The sequence below is a fragment of the Hippopotamus amphibius genome, chromosome 5 (genome assembly GCF_030028045.1).
Source record: "Hippopotamus amphibius kiboko isolate mHipAmp2 chromosome 5, mHipAmp2.hap2, whole genome shotgun sequence".
Classification (NCBI taxonomy): domain Eukaryota; kingdom Metazoa; phylum Chordata; class Mammalia; order Artiodactyla; family Hippopotamidae; genus Hippopotamus; species Hippopotamus amphibius.
This window is the reverse complement of record NC_080190.1, coordinates 143,206,004-143,222,375: the sequence shown is the minus strand read 5'-3', so window position 1 is coordinate 143,222,375 and position 16,372 is coordinate 143,206,004. Positions and strand designations below refer to the sequence as shown.

General features: G+C 38.6%; 1 protein-coding gene across 4 annotated transcripts in view; it reads right to left on the bottom strand.

The window, feature by feature from the left end:
* OXR1 (oxidation resistance 1) overlaps nt 1–16,372 on the bottom strand; it is a 441,773-nt gene that overhangs the window by 222,672 nt on the left and 202,729 nt on the right. For all 4 annotated transcript variants that reach the window (XM_057734805.1, XM_057734803.1, XM_057734798.1 and 1 more), the window contains exon 3: nt 881–1,077. In XM_057734805.1, the coding sequence (XP_057590788.1) occupies nt 881–1,077 (197 nt within the window). The remainder of the gene's footprint in view (nt 1–880; nt 1,078–16,372) is intronic.

Below are 16,372 nucleotides of genomic sequence, written 5' to 3'. Positions count from 1 at the left end.
CTACTACCCTGTCATACAATGGGATCTGGATGTGATTCCATCTCTCCAATGTGAAGTAATGTGCAAGGTGAAAACAGACCTACAATGTAATTTGTCCTTCCTCAAAATGTAATAATTTTCTATTTTCTTAGTGGCTTTGTTAGTTACAGGCTGACATCAACCACTGTCTCAACAACCTGACAGAACAGGGTCAGACCATTGAGAGCCTGGAGGGAGAATGAAAAGAACAAAAACCAAAAAAAAAAAAAGGTACAAGACTGGCAAAAATGAAAATAGTAGCACATAAGCTTAAAACCTGGAAAACTGTATATACATGTAATTTACTTCTCTTAGGCAGGATATACAAGGTCCTCAGGTCTACTCCCTTACTTAACTTTGCTGAAGGTTTGCAGTAGTTTTCCAACTCCATGTTCAGACTGTATGAGAAAATGTCCACATGAACCATCAGAAAGATATACAGTCAGCCCTTTGTATCCGCAGGTTCCATATCCACATATTCAACCAACCGAGGATTGAAAATATTTGGGGGGGAAAACCCAGAAAGTTCCAAAAAAACAAAACTTAAATTTTCTGCACACCCAGAACTATTCACATAGCATTTACGTTACATTCGGTATTATAAGTCACCGAGAGGTGGTTTAAAGCATATGGGAGGATGCACGTAGGTTATATGCAAATACTATACCATTTTATGTAAGGGACTTGAGCATCCTCGGGTTTTGGTGTTCCTGAAGGGTCCTGTCCTGGAACCAATCCCCGTGGAAACTGAGGGATGACTGTACATGTTGTATAAACACAGGGGCGTTTAACCACAGCCCCACACATTCCCTGTGCTGTTTGGATAGACCTCATCTATTCACTTAGATGAGGTGGTGCTCACCAATCGTGTAGAACCTCTTCAGTTCACTCCTTCGGGAAGGATGCTTCTGGGAATTTGCTGCGTTGTTCTGTTCCTCTTCAATGATGGGCGTCTTGGGTGCAGGGGGCTTACTGGCTTGTGGCATTTGCTTTCCTGCACCAGCCAAAGGGTTGAACCCTGGAGCAGTTATATCCACCGACTGGGACTTTTTCTTCAACCTACAGTAAAGAATACCACACGCTGTAATTACTCACTCTAGAGAGACACACACTTTTTTCACTTTTATCTCCACCATAATTTTTTTTTCAACAACTGAATTATATTTGGCCTTGAAAGAGAACAAGGTTTATTCAGAAATTATAGACCTTCCCTACAGTATTTTACATTCTTCAAATATTTTTGAAACTAGTGGAGGGAAAAATCTTCTGTTTAATCATTTTGAAAGGTTTCACTAAAATATATTAAAATGTAAGTTGATAAAAAAAGACATTTTTTGAATAGCAAAGTGAAATGTGACTTCAGACAAAGACAATGCATTTGGCTATTGCTTTTAGTTTTGAAAGGAGTATTTTTCACTGCTATAGTAAAATATTAGTTAGAAATAAATAATTACAACCCAGAAAAGAATAATGAAATGCTTATTTGTATAACTAGAGGCTGCCAGTGCTTTTCTGTTTCATCGGTTAACAGCATCTTAGCTGGAAAAATTATAGTTTATGCTGTTTCTCCAGATACTCTCAATGATAGTAAATGTATTGCTCACTCCTACAGTTTAGAAGGCTGACATCAGGCCTAACATGGAAAGCAAAAGACCACTCAAGCACGCGAACATTTCTCTTGCGTAAAAACAATTGGTAAATGATATGAGTTAAATTCAAATACTTCAAGCTACACAGTTGGATATTTGTAATGTCACTGAACCCGCAGCCCAGCTCACTCTTGGCCCTTGGTTCTTCTGGAGGCTAATGTGAAGTGTTATTTTTCAAGTCTTAATTCCCTACAAAAAGCTAGTTGGCGGTTTTCTTTAACAGTTATGGTAATCACACCTGCACATTTGCAATTTCCTAAAAGTTTCATACACCTTCACACGCCAGGTTTTATTCAAGCTTTTCCAGTACATTAGCTTCTACTTTCTGTCCCACTGTCAGACCCTACTCCTGCTTCTAGACTCGGCTTAGCTGTGGCCTCCTCTGGGAAGCTTTTGATGACACAGACCTTGGTGGCCTGACACCATTCTGCATAGGCGGCTATTCATAATAAGCTCTCAACAAGCTTTTATTAAACTGAATTTACCAGAGCAAAAGCTTTGTTAAAGGAATAGAATATATCAATTAGTAAAAGATTCTTTAATGAAAACAGTGTTTACTCCCTCTTAGTCATTTAATTATCACCTGTACGATATCTGCGGTGTCACGTACCACCTATGTTACTCAGTTAATAGTCATGAAAACTGACTCGCTTTATCCAAATTGTCAACAAATATACTAACAACTGCTCAATGGCACCAGTCACGAGAAATACAAATTAAGACCCCATTGCACCCATGATCGACCCATCAGAATGGCTAAAATGTCAGACATGACATGATGAGGAGCACCTGGAATTCTGGGACACTGATGGTGGAGACCACTTTGAGCAAATGTCTGGAATTACCTGTTTAGCTGAAGGGATGCATCTTTTCACTCACCAATTCTATTCTTAGAATTTATCCTACACAGACATAGGCCTCTTCACCAAAAGACCCAGTCGACAGTATTCACAGAAGCACTATTTGTAATACACAAATATCAAAAACAGCCCAAATGTCTTACCATCAGTTGCAATGGGGTAAATACATTGTGATGATACGTATGTAATGGATTTTTATATAGCAATGGAAATGAACAAACCACAACTACTTTGCAACAACATGGATGGTTTTCACAAAAATAATGTTGAGAAAAGGAGATACAGAAAGGCACATGCTGTAGGATTCCATTTGTATAAAGTTCAAATAGAAGCAAAACTATCTATGATGTTAAAAGTGTGGGTAGGATAACTGTTGGGGCGTTATTACATTGAGACAGACATGAAGGGTCTTCTGGGATTCCGGTACTGTTTTGTTTCCTGATCTGGATTCTGGGTACCAGGATGTATTTACTGTGTGAAAATCTAATGATCTATGGTTTCTGCATCTTTTTGAAGTATACAGTATCCTCCAATAAAAAGTCTCCATCTGAAATTGGCTGAATTTTTAACTTATTCATTTACAATGAAGATTATATATAGTTACTGAATGGCTGCTTGCTACAAAGAGGTGACAGTAAAAAGAAATAGAATGAAAGTCTTGGCCTCTAGCCTCCCAAAGATGGCCAGAATAGAGTGAATCTAAAGAAGGATCCTTTCCTCACTGGGGATCACTATTCTCCGTTCCCATCCCTCTGCTTTTCATGAACTGAAAGGGACTACTCATTCATTCCTTGAATGGCTACTCTGCACCAGGTACTATTCTGGGCACCAGGAATACACAGTGAACAAAACGGCAAAATACCTGCCATCATGGAATCCTCATTCTTACGGAGGGAGACAAGTAATAAGCAAATAAAGAAACCAATATACAACAGATCAGGTGGCAAAAAGTACTGTGGATTAAAATAAAGCAGAGTAAAGGGGAGAGCAAATAGAGGTGTACATGCATGCTATTATATAAAGGAGAGCCCAGGGAGGGCTCTCACAGCATCAGACTTTCGAGAAGAGACCTGAAAGAAGGAGCCGTAAGCATATTTGGGGAGCAGCATTCCAGCAAATGGGGAAGCTGTTTTTTTTGTGTGTTAGAAGAACAAAGTGGCTGGAGCAGAAAAAGGGAGGGGAAGAGAAACCGGAGATGAGGTCATCGAGATGGTGCTGGGGGGCAGGGGAAAGAGGACAGATTATATAGAGCTTCAAGGTCATCCAAGAGTGAGGCCGGGAGAGGGTTTGAGCAAAGGAAGCACGGCATGATGACTGTATTTTATTTGGTTGCTTTGTTGACATTAGGCTAAAGGCTGTATGTCCAAGTTAAGCAGCCTGCATGCAATGTCTTTCAAGGAATCGCCACCAAAAATCACCTAGTGTAGCACATACTTGAGGAAACAAGGGTTTACTTTGCAGAGGGTTATGTATTTATTAATACCTTGGTCTTCCAATAACATCATTCTTGTCTTAGTCTGGAGTTTGTAGACTGGAGCTAAAAGTTATGATAGTACTATATGCACCTTAAGAAGGCATTAAGATTAATAAAAAGTTGAGAAATAAGCGGGGGGTGACGAAGGAAACAACATTAATTTTTCCCACTGTGGCTTTCTGAAAAATGCACTTAGACACAAAGACTTAGACTACACTAAAAATATTACACTGAACCCTAAAAACTCTAAGAAATCACCAATATTTGACCATTTCACCTACAAAAATATTAATTTTCTATAGTTCATCCTATAAACTTTATTTCAAAATTAAATTTCAGTTTCAGTATAAAGCAAGTTTTTTTCGGGGGGAGAGGGGTGCAGAGGAGTAGGGATTGAAAGGAAAGGTGCTACATTTTACAGAAAGAAATTCAACGGCTCTCTAGTTCTCAGCAAAGATTATTTTCAAAATGTAAATGTGACAAGTTTTATCTCCAATTCACAAAGCAGAGTATTTCATCACCAGAAACTGTTTATATCTTATGTTGACCTGTTTTAGAATTGATCAGAGTTACTAAATTTATGTGGCCCATTGGAGGGTATCAACAATGGATCTTATGTTTCATAAAGGGCTAGATTCTATCATTAATGAAGTTCTCCATCACTTCAAATACCTATGTGTCTCACAACTCCTTTTACAGCCTCTTTGGAGTGAGTAAAGGACAAAGGCAAGCAGTCAGTAGCCCTTCTGTATTTTCCCTCTTCTTTCTTCACTTCCCCAGCAGACACTCTTCCCAATCAAGGTGTCACGTTTTCATGGTTGTTGCTGCTAGTAGGTTTGCTGGCTTGCTTAAGAAAAGACTTCCATTTGCACGATCTTAGAAAGCAGAAATGTGTGGGTATTTGAACTACTCCTTTTAAAGATTCTAAAAATGACTACTGTGGTTGACAAGGAAACCTGCTAAATGCTACCTTCAATTTCCAAATTTCATGAAAGGGGAAGTCTTTCTAAATTTTTAACAATGTTCTTAATTAAATGTGTTAAACAAATGTAAATATAGCATAATGGCCTATGCAGGTGTACATGAGATAAAATACCCATTGGTAATAAATGAAACACTACAAGCAGAGACAGAAATAATCCCTTAATAGGCACCAAAAGGATCTTTGTTTAATGTGCTTTGCACTTCCAAAGGAATACAAGTGTCAAAGTCTTCGATGGGGAAGAGGAAATGAATAAAAGGCGCCATCTCTCTTGGCATGGCTCTGATAGGCAGAGCATCTGGTGTTTCATAATCTTTGCCTTTCCTTGTTCTTCTGCTCTTGAGCAAAAAAGAACTATTCCTACTCCTCCAAACATGTATCCCAATACCTTCTTTCAGTATGGTAACAATGTTGGACACTGCTCTGAGACTCAGTTTCCTCATCTATAAAATGGGGATTAAACATACCCAGGAAGGTTCTGAGGAGCAAGTCAACATCTTATGAAAGCACCTAGCATAGCACCTGCATGGGATGCAAGTTCCATTCTCTCCATGAGGATGTAAGGGGATATAATTTTGTTCAAGCTTCTATGAACGCTAAGGAAATCATACCAGTTTCTTAGGATCCTTTCCTGCTGCACAACTTTAAACACTGAACCTACAGGGATTGCACTACACTTTTTGTAGGGGGTTTCACCTTTTCTGGAGTGTAGTTTTGGGAAATGAGTGGAAGATAACAGGAGGAGACAAACTCAATGGGAGTCCTTTGTGTGGCATGCAACATGACATTTCTCCTGTGAGAGCCCCCACATCTTTTGGAACACAACTGAATCCACTGGATAGTTCACTTGAGTATATACATATTTTTAATCTGTGTGGCACTGACCTAAACCAGCAAACTCAGAAGCAAAGGTAGAGACCAGGGAATCAGGAGGAAGTAAGGACAAGAATTGGAAAGGAAATTAGGAGGGCCTTTGCCTCTCATACTCTGAGTTCATACATGAACTCCTAAAAATAGGGTTCATGCTGATTTCAGCCACTTCTCCAAGGAGCAGGAGAAGGCCTCTAGGTGGATGATGAAATGTGAAGTCACAGGAACTAGAGGAAAAAAAAGAATGACACAAAACTTCCAATATCAATTAATTTAAAAGGAATTACTGTCATAGTAATCAGCTAAATTTTCTTCTTGCCTAATTTATTTTTACTTCACTAGAAACATAAGAAATCTTCCATTCATTTTCGAAATCCTCGAGCAGAATACATGAATCTTTTGGCTTCAAGGACTTAATGGACATTCCGGAGCCCAGAACTTGGGTAGACAGTGAGTGAATGTGGCTTTAAGCTGCTCACCATACAGGACTTCTTCCCAAGATATGGGTCAATCCTCTATTTCAATAGCTTTCACCATTGAGAAGCTTCCTCTAAGCTTCTTCACATTTAGCCCTTTATTACTCTGGTTTATTACCTGTCATAGTCTTTTGGTTTTACCTTCCTTTTTTCCTCTCACATTGTGGGGTTTTTACCTTCTCACCGTCTCCACCCTTTGATAATCTTCCCTCCAAGTCATAACCAAAAAAAGTTTTTCATCTTCTTTGTCTGTCATGCTCTGAATCTTTTAATAGTTTTGTTAACTTGTCAGAATACTGTATGATAGAACTCTACCTTAAGCCTAAACTAAACCACGATACGACTTAAATACATAAGAAAAACATATTTTCATTTAACTGGAGTTCTTAACTGGAATTATTTCTCCCATAAAGTGGAATTTAAATTTTACCTTCATTATAACTAATTGGATACCTTCCTGAGCTCTATAGCTATCTGGAGAAAATGAACCTTCTATTTTCTTACTTACTATATAATATTAGGATGCCCATGGCAATCGTAGCAACAGTTTGGAAAATCTACTGTAGTATAATGGGAATATCCCCTGGGGCATAGGAAAAAGTTGGTTGAGAGGTTAAAAATTAGAGAAGCTGGAATCCAACCAAGACATTCTGACCCAAAAGCCACACTTTAGAATTAGGAGACAGAGATAAATTTCATCTTGGACACTCACCATTCATGTGACTTTGGACAAGAACTCGGACTGTCTGGGTCTCTCTTTTTTTAACCCATAATGGTGGTATTCATGCTACCTGCCTACTTGACCCAAGAGAGTTATTGTGAACAAAAAATGAGTTAATTTTGATGAAAGTACTTTGCAAAATTCCACTGAACTCTGCAGTACCAGTAGTAGCTATACAAATTCACTCTTTGCCCCATTTATTTGGTGTATACTTACACAAATGTACATGTACACATACATACATGGAGGCATGTGAATGGCTGTGCCCCAAAGACTCATTGCGTGTAGTCCTTTCCAGTGATTTTCAACAAGAAGACCATCTGTGATTTGCACAACTTGTTACTGTTAGCAAAGCTGTCTCCTTGCTTCCTAAAAGAGCTAATGTAAGGACATTTTTTAAAGTAATAAAGCTGCTGAGAATGCAGATTTTCCAAGTTGCATATTGTGTACTGCAAAAATGTCAAGTCACTCAAAAAGAGCTTTTGAGAGCAAATGCCTAAAGAATTTTCACATTGCAAAATTAAGGGCTTTTGTTACCCATCCTGTACAGTTTGACTAAAACTCAGCAGCTAAAAACAAACCACAAAACCAGAAAGAAAAAAAAAAAAAAAAAGCACATTCAGAAGTCCAACCAGAAGAAATGACAGATTGGAAACCTATGTTTTTAAACAAGAAAACAATCCCTTGGGGTATAGAGTATGCCAGTTATAGCCTGCTCTGTAATTGCTGTGGCCAAACTATTCTTTGTGCCCCTAAACACAAGGATCAAGACAGAAAATATCACTAACATGGGATCAGGAATTACACAATCTTCTTTTATAATTCCAAACCAATGCAAAAAGTTTCAACAGAAGTATCCTTTGGGAGTGCAAATTGGTATTAGAACAGTTAATGGGATACCAAAACTAGATACCTTGTTATAATAAGATATACTTCTAGCCCTGTATTCATTCTAAGAGATTTATTATGCTTTCCTATCTCAGAGATTCAGAAGACAGAAAATTCAAGAATTGAGACACAGGTACAATGATATGTAGAAATGGTTTGCTAAAAATTCTCTTGTTAAATGCAATTGAATTCAACTCTATGAAGAGCAAGGCCAGTGTACATTACATCAACCATATAGAAGCATACATGACTTCATTGCTATTATACCTCATTCTATAACAAAAACACTAGAAATTAAATCCAATCTGCCTCTAGAGAGTTCAATAAACCCTAATGTAAAAGGTTAGCCTTTCTTATTGACCTTTCATGAAAAGGACAACCAAGTCCTCAAAGTTTGCCGGCTGGTTTATTTTTACCCCATGCTCATACCAGCCCAGATATACGAGGATGGAGAGAAGCATTTTTCGTCAGAAACCCTCACCACCAGATCAACTGAATTACTACATTCACAGAAATTCAGTCTGTTCACTATTTCATTCTCAGGACTTAGCATAGTTCTTGGCATATAGAAGGTATTTCATAAATAATTAAATGAATGAATGGTTTCATCATGGCAAAAAGCCACAAGAGATAATACAAAAATGCAAGCAAGTTCATATATAAAATCCATGAAAAAAAACTAAAAGAGTAAGTAACTTTGGACAGTTTGGGGGCAGATATAATAATTTACTATATTCATATAACATAGTCTTCTTCCCACCCGATCATGGGAATGTTTTGGAGCTTAGACAAACCAAGGAAATTATTTTACCTCTATTATCAATAGTATGATACATCTGAACAATATTTCACTTCTTTTTTCACTAAATCCAGCTTTGTTATTTCTACAAAAACACTCTGTAGTCTTGATAAACTGACATCCCTATGCAAAAAATTTCAGTGGTGGCACAGAGAAGTAAAAAGAGCAAGGACTCTGGAACCAAAAATTGGGGTTCAAGTTCAGAATCTACTGCTTTTAAGTAATCTAATATTAAATCATTTTATTGATAAGAAAGTTCTACTTTATATTTTTCGAGCACTCATTAACAATTTTGCATATTATCTTTCTACTATCATGTTTCCAAACCTTATATCAACAGTAGTAAAATTTTTGTGTTTCCCCGTCCATGTACTTTCCAAGTACACCACTATATTGCAAGCATTCACTCTGAAATTACACAGATTTCCAATTTATTTCAGTTTTTGCCTTGGAACTTGAAAGCCTTTCAACTGGAAAATCCTGAAAGTAGAAACACATTATGCAAATCCAAAGATTAGGGCTTGAAGGATTTGGAAGTCAAATTCTTGTAAATGTTGAACAGTCTTCTAGAATAACTCACAGAAATGGAATTTAATTTTACTACCTTTGATGAAATGATTTATAACATGCTATTGCCACATCAACTGCATTCTGTTTATGCATCTTAGGAAGAAGGAATCAGAATAAATAAGACTATTTTAAGACTTTAGGCTTCTATCCAACATTGTTGATTAAAGGAATCTATTTTTAACAGGGCCTATTATAAACTATCTGTATAAAGCATATGGACTAGCTGATTAAAATGTAGTTTTGCTTTGTGTAACATAAGGCAACTCCAAACTTAATCAAGATAGCTTCTGCAGGTAATAATAATCTGGGCCAAAGCCCAATGGTTTATAGCTAAAATGCCAATGTAGCACAAAAAACTCCCATCTTAACTTCCCCAAATGAATACATGTGAAACAGGAAAAGAAGTTCAAACATATAGGTCTCTTATTTACACATTAACTCAGGAGCTTGATGGAAAACATCACTCCATTAAATCCATTGTTTCTTTACCTCTTTGAACCAACCCATTCTATTGATGAATACAAAAAAAAATCCTTAAGGCATCCTAAATATTTTCAAATGAAAATGATACTTTGTGGTTTTTAAATGTAAGACTGCATTATTGATTGTATTCTTGATTGAAAAGGATTTTTTTAACTGCCCCAATGTAGATTCTAATTAGCTAGTAGAAAGCAGGTCAAACCATAGCAAACCATGTCCCCCTCCCAATTTGAGCACACTGGTGAATCTGTTATAGTTTTCTTCTTTATAACACATGAAGGCTATGAAGTGTGCCCGCAACACAACAAAGCTGGATTTTAGACTTTCTTCAGATAAACATACTATAAAATGTTTACAATTACATTAAAGAAGTCATCGTCTTCTTCCCAATGGCAACTCTATAAACCTACATTTATCTTTCCCCATTATTTAAAAACATTTTTCCTATTACAGAAAAGGGTATGGTCCTCCTCTTGTTAAAGCTAATCTTTCCGTGTGTTCTATGCATCTAACTGCATCCTCTCTTTATACTTCAGGTTTTAATATACTAACCATTCTCTTCCCTCTGTAAATCCTGAACCAACTGAGAAATAAAGACAGGAGTCATGGACCCCATCACAAGCTGGCAGCTTGAAGAAGCAGTATTCTGGTGAGGCTACGCCATGTTCAGAGGACATCAAGAGGATGCTGTGGGCAACACATCCTAAAGAGAGAAGGCAGAGGAGATGGGGCCAGACCTCTGCAGTCCTTTTCACAGTTTGAGAATTCGCTCTTCTTTCTTTGGAGAGGCACAGATACAGAGAGCCAAAGGTCTCTTCTAAATCCTTCAGAAAGGAAGGACATTTCTATTTCACACGTGCAGGAGGGATGCGGGCAAGGCAGACAATGTTCCTCCTACCTCGCTTTCTCAACTTCACTCCTAGGTTATCTGCTTCCATTCTGGTCATGAATCTCCCCCCCTTTGTTAAACCATTCCCACCACATTCAACCAGGTGTTAATATCTCCCATCCCATTAAGAACCTGTTTTCTTCCTAAGGCTTCTATCCCATTTCTGGATTTCCTTTCTCTGCTTCACAGCACTCAACTTCATCTCCTCATCACTGCACAACCCTCTCCAATACTACCTCGCAACCACCGCTCTCACAAAACAACTCATTTAGGTTTTCAATCATTTCACACAAAGGTTACTTTTTTTGGTTTTCATTTCTTTTTTAGTCTTTTAGTTATAGGATGTGTTTGTAGACGTGGATGGCACAAAGGGTAAGGCCATGGACTCTGGAGTTAGAAGCCTGGGTCCAAAATTTGGGCAATCTCTCTACAGTTTACTCATTTGTAAAATCAGTTTAATACTGGTACTTATCTTGAAGGGTTATTAAAAGGATAATAAAACAACATCCATATACATATTCAGCACAATGTGTATTGGTACATACAAGTCCTCAACTTTTTTTTAACGGCCCCTCTATGTTGAAAGTCCTAGCTTAGAGCCCCTGACACACAACACTTCTAATATTCCTTTTCTTTTTTCACTATTCCTTGAAGAGTCCTTTTTCCTTTCAACTTTAAATCCTGAAATATCCAGGGGCCTAACAAAGCTGGGCCTCCCTCTGCTCTATGTTCACTGTCCCCCTAGATGTTCTCACCCATTCCCTTGGGAAGAAATATTCACATGCTGAAAACTCCCACATATATAAGTCCAGCCCACACTTTTCCCAGAACAGCAAACTTAAATATACAACTAGCTACTTGGCATTATCTATTATCTGTGGTACATCTTAAATTTACCATGTCCCTAAACAAATTCTAGATTCCTAAATTCACCCCAACCTTCCTTCCTGGCTTCTCTGTCTCTGCAAATGGCACCAACACCCCCAGTTACTCAAGCCAGAAAATTGCAAGTTATATTTGTTCCCTTCCTTTCCAACACCCTCCACTTTGAATTCACCAACATATTCTCTCTATTCTGTCTTCTTCTTTCTTTCTTTTCTTTCTCTTCTTTCTTTCTTTTTCTTTCTTTCTTTCTTTTTCTTTCTTTCTTTCTTTCTTTCTTTTCTTTTTTTCTTTTTCTTTCTCTCTCTCTCTCTCTCTCTCTCTCTCTCTCTTTCTTTTTGCCTGTGCTGGGTCTTTCTTTTTTTTAGAACTTTTATTGAGATACAGCTAATATACAATAAACTGCATATATTTAGAGTGTACAATTTGGTATCCCAATCTCCCAATTCATTCCCCCCAACCCTCCCCGCTTTCCCCACTTGCTGTCCATATGTTTGTTCTCTACATCTGTGCTTCTATTTCTGCCTTGCAAACCGGTTGATTTGTACCATTTTTCTATAGTCCACATATATGTGCTAATATACGGTATTTGTTTTTCTCTTTCTGACTCACTTCACTCTGTATGACAGTCTCCAATTCCATTCATGTCTCTAGAAATGTCCCAGTTTCCTTGCTTTTTACAGATGAGTAATATTCCATTGTATACATGTGTCACATCTTCTTTATCCATTCATCTGTTGATAGGCATTTAGGTTGCTTCCACACCCTGGCTATTGTAAATAGTGCTGCAATAAACATTATGGTACATGTTTCTTTTTGGATTGTGGTTTTCTCTGGGTATATGCCCAGTAGTGGGATTACTGGGTTATATGGTAGTTCTATTTTTAGTTTTGCGAGGAACCTCCATACTGTTCTCCACAATGACTGTATCAATGTACATTCCCACCAACAGTGCAAGAGCGTTCCCTTTTCTCCACACCCTCTCCAGCATTTACTGTTTGTGCCTGTGTTGGGTCTTCGTTGTTGTGCACGGGCTTTCTCTAGTTGTGCTGAGTGGGGGCTACTCTTTGTTGCGTGTGTGGGCTTCTCATCATGGTGGCTTCTCTTGTTGTGGAGCACTGGCTTTTGGGTGGGCGGGCTTCAGTAGTTGTGGTGTGTAGGCTCAGTAGTTGTGGTTTGCGGGCCCTAGAGCGCAGGCTCAGTAATTGTGGTGCAGGGACTTAGTTGCTCTGTGGCATGTGGGATCTTCCCAGACCAGGGATTGAACCCACGTCCCCTGCACTGGCAGGAGGATTCTTAACCACTGCACTACCATGGAAGTCCCTGCCTTCTAATTATACCTTAAATCTCTCTACTTCTCTCCATCTCCACTCCCACCTCCCTAGCCATCAGCTTTCTGGATTATTGCCAAAGGCTCCATATTGGTCCCCTATTAGACCTTCCTCTCTTCCGACCTATTCTTACAGCAGCCATAACAGTCATTTTAAGCCTAAAGGAGATATATTGTTCTCCTGCTTCAAAGAATCGAATGGCTCCCTCTGTGATCTGATGAATTTCTGAACTCCTTTCCATGGTCCACATGGCCCCGCATGCCTCCATCTCCTAATTCATCTTGGGCTGTTCTTCCTGCTCATGTGCTAGCCACCTTGGTGTCCTTCAAGGTTCTCAAACATGCCAAGCTCTTTCCTACCTCAGAGTCTTTGCACACGCTATTTCCTCTGACTCGAATGCTCTTTGAGTTGCTGGTTGCTTCTCATTTTTTAAGTCTCCCCAGAAAAACCATCCCCCATGATTCTAAGTAGGTTGTCTCTCATTTCCCACCTCTCAGCCCCATTCAACCTCAGGCTGTTCTTTAGCATCTCGCTCACCTGCCTCTCAGGGTATTTATCACCAAGTCTAATGACACATTTGTTCATGTTTACTTTTCTCTGTTCTGTCTCTGTCACTTCATTGTTCACTCTGGTGGGTCTGGAAGCACGTGTCCTTTATCCACCTACCAAGTGCCTTGCACAGTATGTGCACATCAAAAATATTTACTACACGAATAAGTGCGTTGATGAATAAATGAATAAATTATCCCTCCGCATACATTCCGGACATGTCATTACTCAGAAAACTCACAGGGCATGAGGTTATATTCATTCTCTCCATCTTCTTTCACTTTTATTTCGGCTCAGTCACAATGTCCCAAATCTTTCTTAAGAAATTACTGTCACATCTCTTTGGTTAGAAAACCACAATATTCATAACAGTTATGTAAAAAGAGAGCTGTCTCCTGATCTATGAGTTGGACTAATTTTGAAGGCTGCATCATCTAAGAAATAGGCTTGGGCTAGAAGACCCTTTCAAATATGTGTTGATATACTGGTATTGTGCTAATGGGCATTTCACTCCTGTATTTTCCGGGCCTCATATTTCTGCAGGTGGTAAACTACATTAGGAGAAAAATCAAATGGAGATTGAATGCAGAGAAGCAAAATATTACATATTAACAAGCCAGGGAAAAAAGGGCAGTAGAAAAAAATCTATATCCATATATATTAATTTCCAATTATATTAAGGACTGATAGAAATTCCTATATAACTTTATTTAAAATAGCATATTCAGTCAATCATCATTAAAGAATAAGAAATAAGATCTGATCATGGCAAAAAGTAGCAACCTATATTTAACTGTAGATTGAAGAACCCTTAAAATCTGTAGGGAAGATGAGTTCAACCACTTAATTTCACAGTGGCATTAATGGAACTGATATTTCCTGAGCTCATGCTATTCATTAAGTAAATGACCAATTATTGCCTTAAATCTGTCCACCATAAGCTATTTGAGGTCAGGAATTGTCTTATTCATATTTGAACCACCTGTGCCCTGTATCCTGCCAGGCACACAGTAGCCACCATTAAAGGCTTGACTTCAGCTAAGGATAAACTGAAAAATCAGGTGTATACAAATGCCCCGTGAAAGACTGCCTTGGAGCCTTCTTATGAATCCTTCGTTGCTTTATATCACTAACCTGGTAATGGCAGTACAGTACTGTTCTGGGCTCCTTTTTAGACTAGCATTCTCAACTAGATTCTGCCATAACTAGGAATAAACCTGACTTAACACACTTAACCTGAACATCATCATTCTCATCTGGATATTACCCCTGTGATAGCTGCCTAACAAGCCTACATGTCTTTGTGTTCACCAATATCTGCTGAATCCTGTCTACGTTCAAGGCTCTGTACTAGACTCCAGGGATCTTCCCTGCGGGCATCAGCACTCTGCATTTTGTTAGGTGTTTAAAGCCAACTTTTCCTCTAGTCAGGTGTGATATTTCATGGATTCTTTGCAGTCCACTCCTCACTGGAGATCCCTCAACTGCAGCTTCCTTTCTTTGAGCCAATGCAAATCTTCCCATGGTGCACTAATAGCCCCCATCCCAGCCCCCACGTAAACTGCCATGTTATTTCTGCTGGGGTTACTGCCCTCCCCCAAACACCCCTCTTGGACAAAATCTAAGATACTTTCAGGCTAAGCCTCTCTCTCTCTCGTATGGCCACATTTTGCCAACACGAAACAAATATTCCTTGCCCTGTAGGGTGCAGCACACTCATAAGATAGCAGCTCTTTGTATCCCCGTGTCAGATTCTCCCTACTCTTTGATTTCTCATGGTTGAGTCAGTCTAACCCACTGTTTCCCCAAGCTCTCTGGGTTGTCCCAATCGAGCCCAAATATAGATTTAAGGTGAGGCTGGCGGTTGGGATTGGACAAGTGCCCAGAACACCAGCAGCTATCTCGAAAAATCCTGTCCTAATCTACAAACTGCTATAGTGGCTGGCGTTGGGTGGTCAGCTACGAGGCACAACACCAGTCCTTGACCTTCAGCTTTTCAAATCTCGATTCGATGGTCTCACACCTTATTTGGAAATGTGCGAGTAACAGGGGTCTTCTCAGATCCAGCTGAAACAGAGAAAATGTCTCATTTTAACTTCCTGCTGTAGATGCAATGCACCTTTATTAACCTTTCTTAAAGTTAGTGCTCTCTGGCTAAGGAAGGGTTGGAACCACCAAAGAAGGTGATGATAGAATGGAGACACCCCTCCATTTCAGGGACATTCCCAGTTAAATATCATTTATACATATACCTACATACATACACATCAAACACATATTTTAAAATTTATTTTCAATATATTCATTGATGGCTTATTGAGCCAAATGCACTACATTAAGTGCTGGGGATACAAAGATGAAAAGAAAATTGTTGCTCTTCTTCATGACACAAAAGGGGATGGATTTATAAAATAAAATTACAGAAAATGATAAGTACTCTGGTTACAAGAGGGTGATTTCTCCTCCACTTTGGACTTACCTATACGTTCCCATATTCATATGAATTTTTTTCTGATTACCTTTTACCTAATTAAGAAATTAGGTTCAAGTATTCGTGAACTGTGTCATTGCTATTGGGAATAATTAGAATAAGAAAAAAGTGAGGTTGGGATTCGAAAAAAAAGTGGTAACAGTAAAGTGGAAGATAGGGATAGGATGGAGAGCTTTTGTTTTTTTGTCAAGAGGCATTAGTCTGAAATGAGGTGGTCAAGTTTTATTTTATAGAAGTGCTTTAAAAATAAGGAAAAAGCTGCTGCCTATTACCAACATGTTACAAAACAGAAAACACAATGGATCAAAAATGGCAAGATTAATTTAATTTCAGAATAAAGAGCAGACCTCCGAGCTGAACAAATTTATCTTTACAAAAAACGGAGGGCATCATCATCCACATTCTTATTTTTCCACGGAGAGAGAAAAATCAGGTAGGCGTGG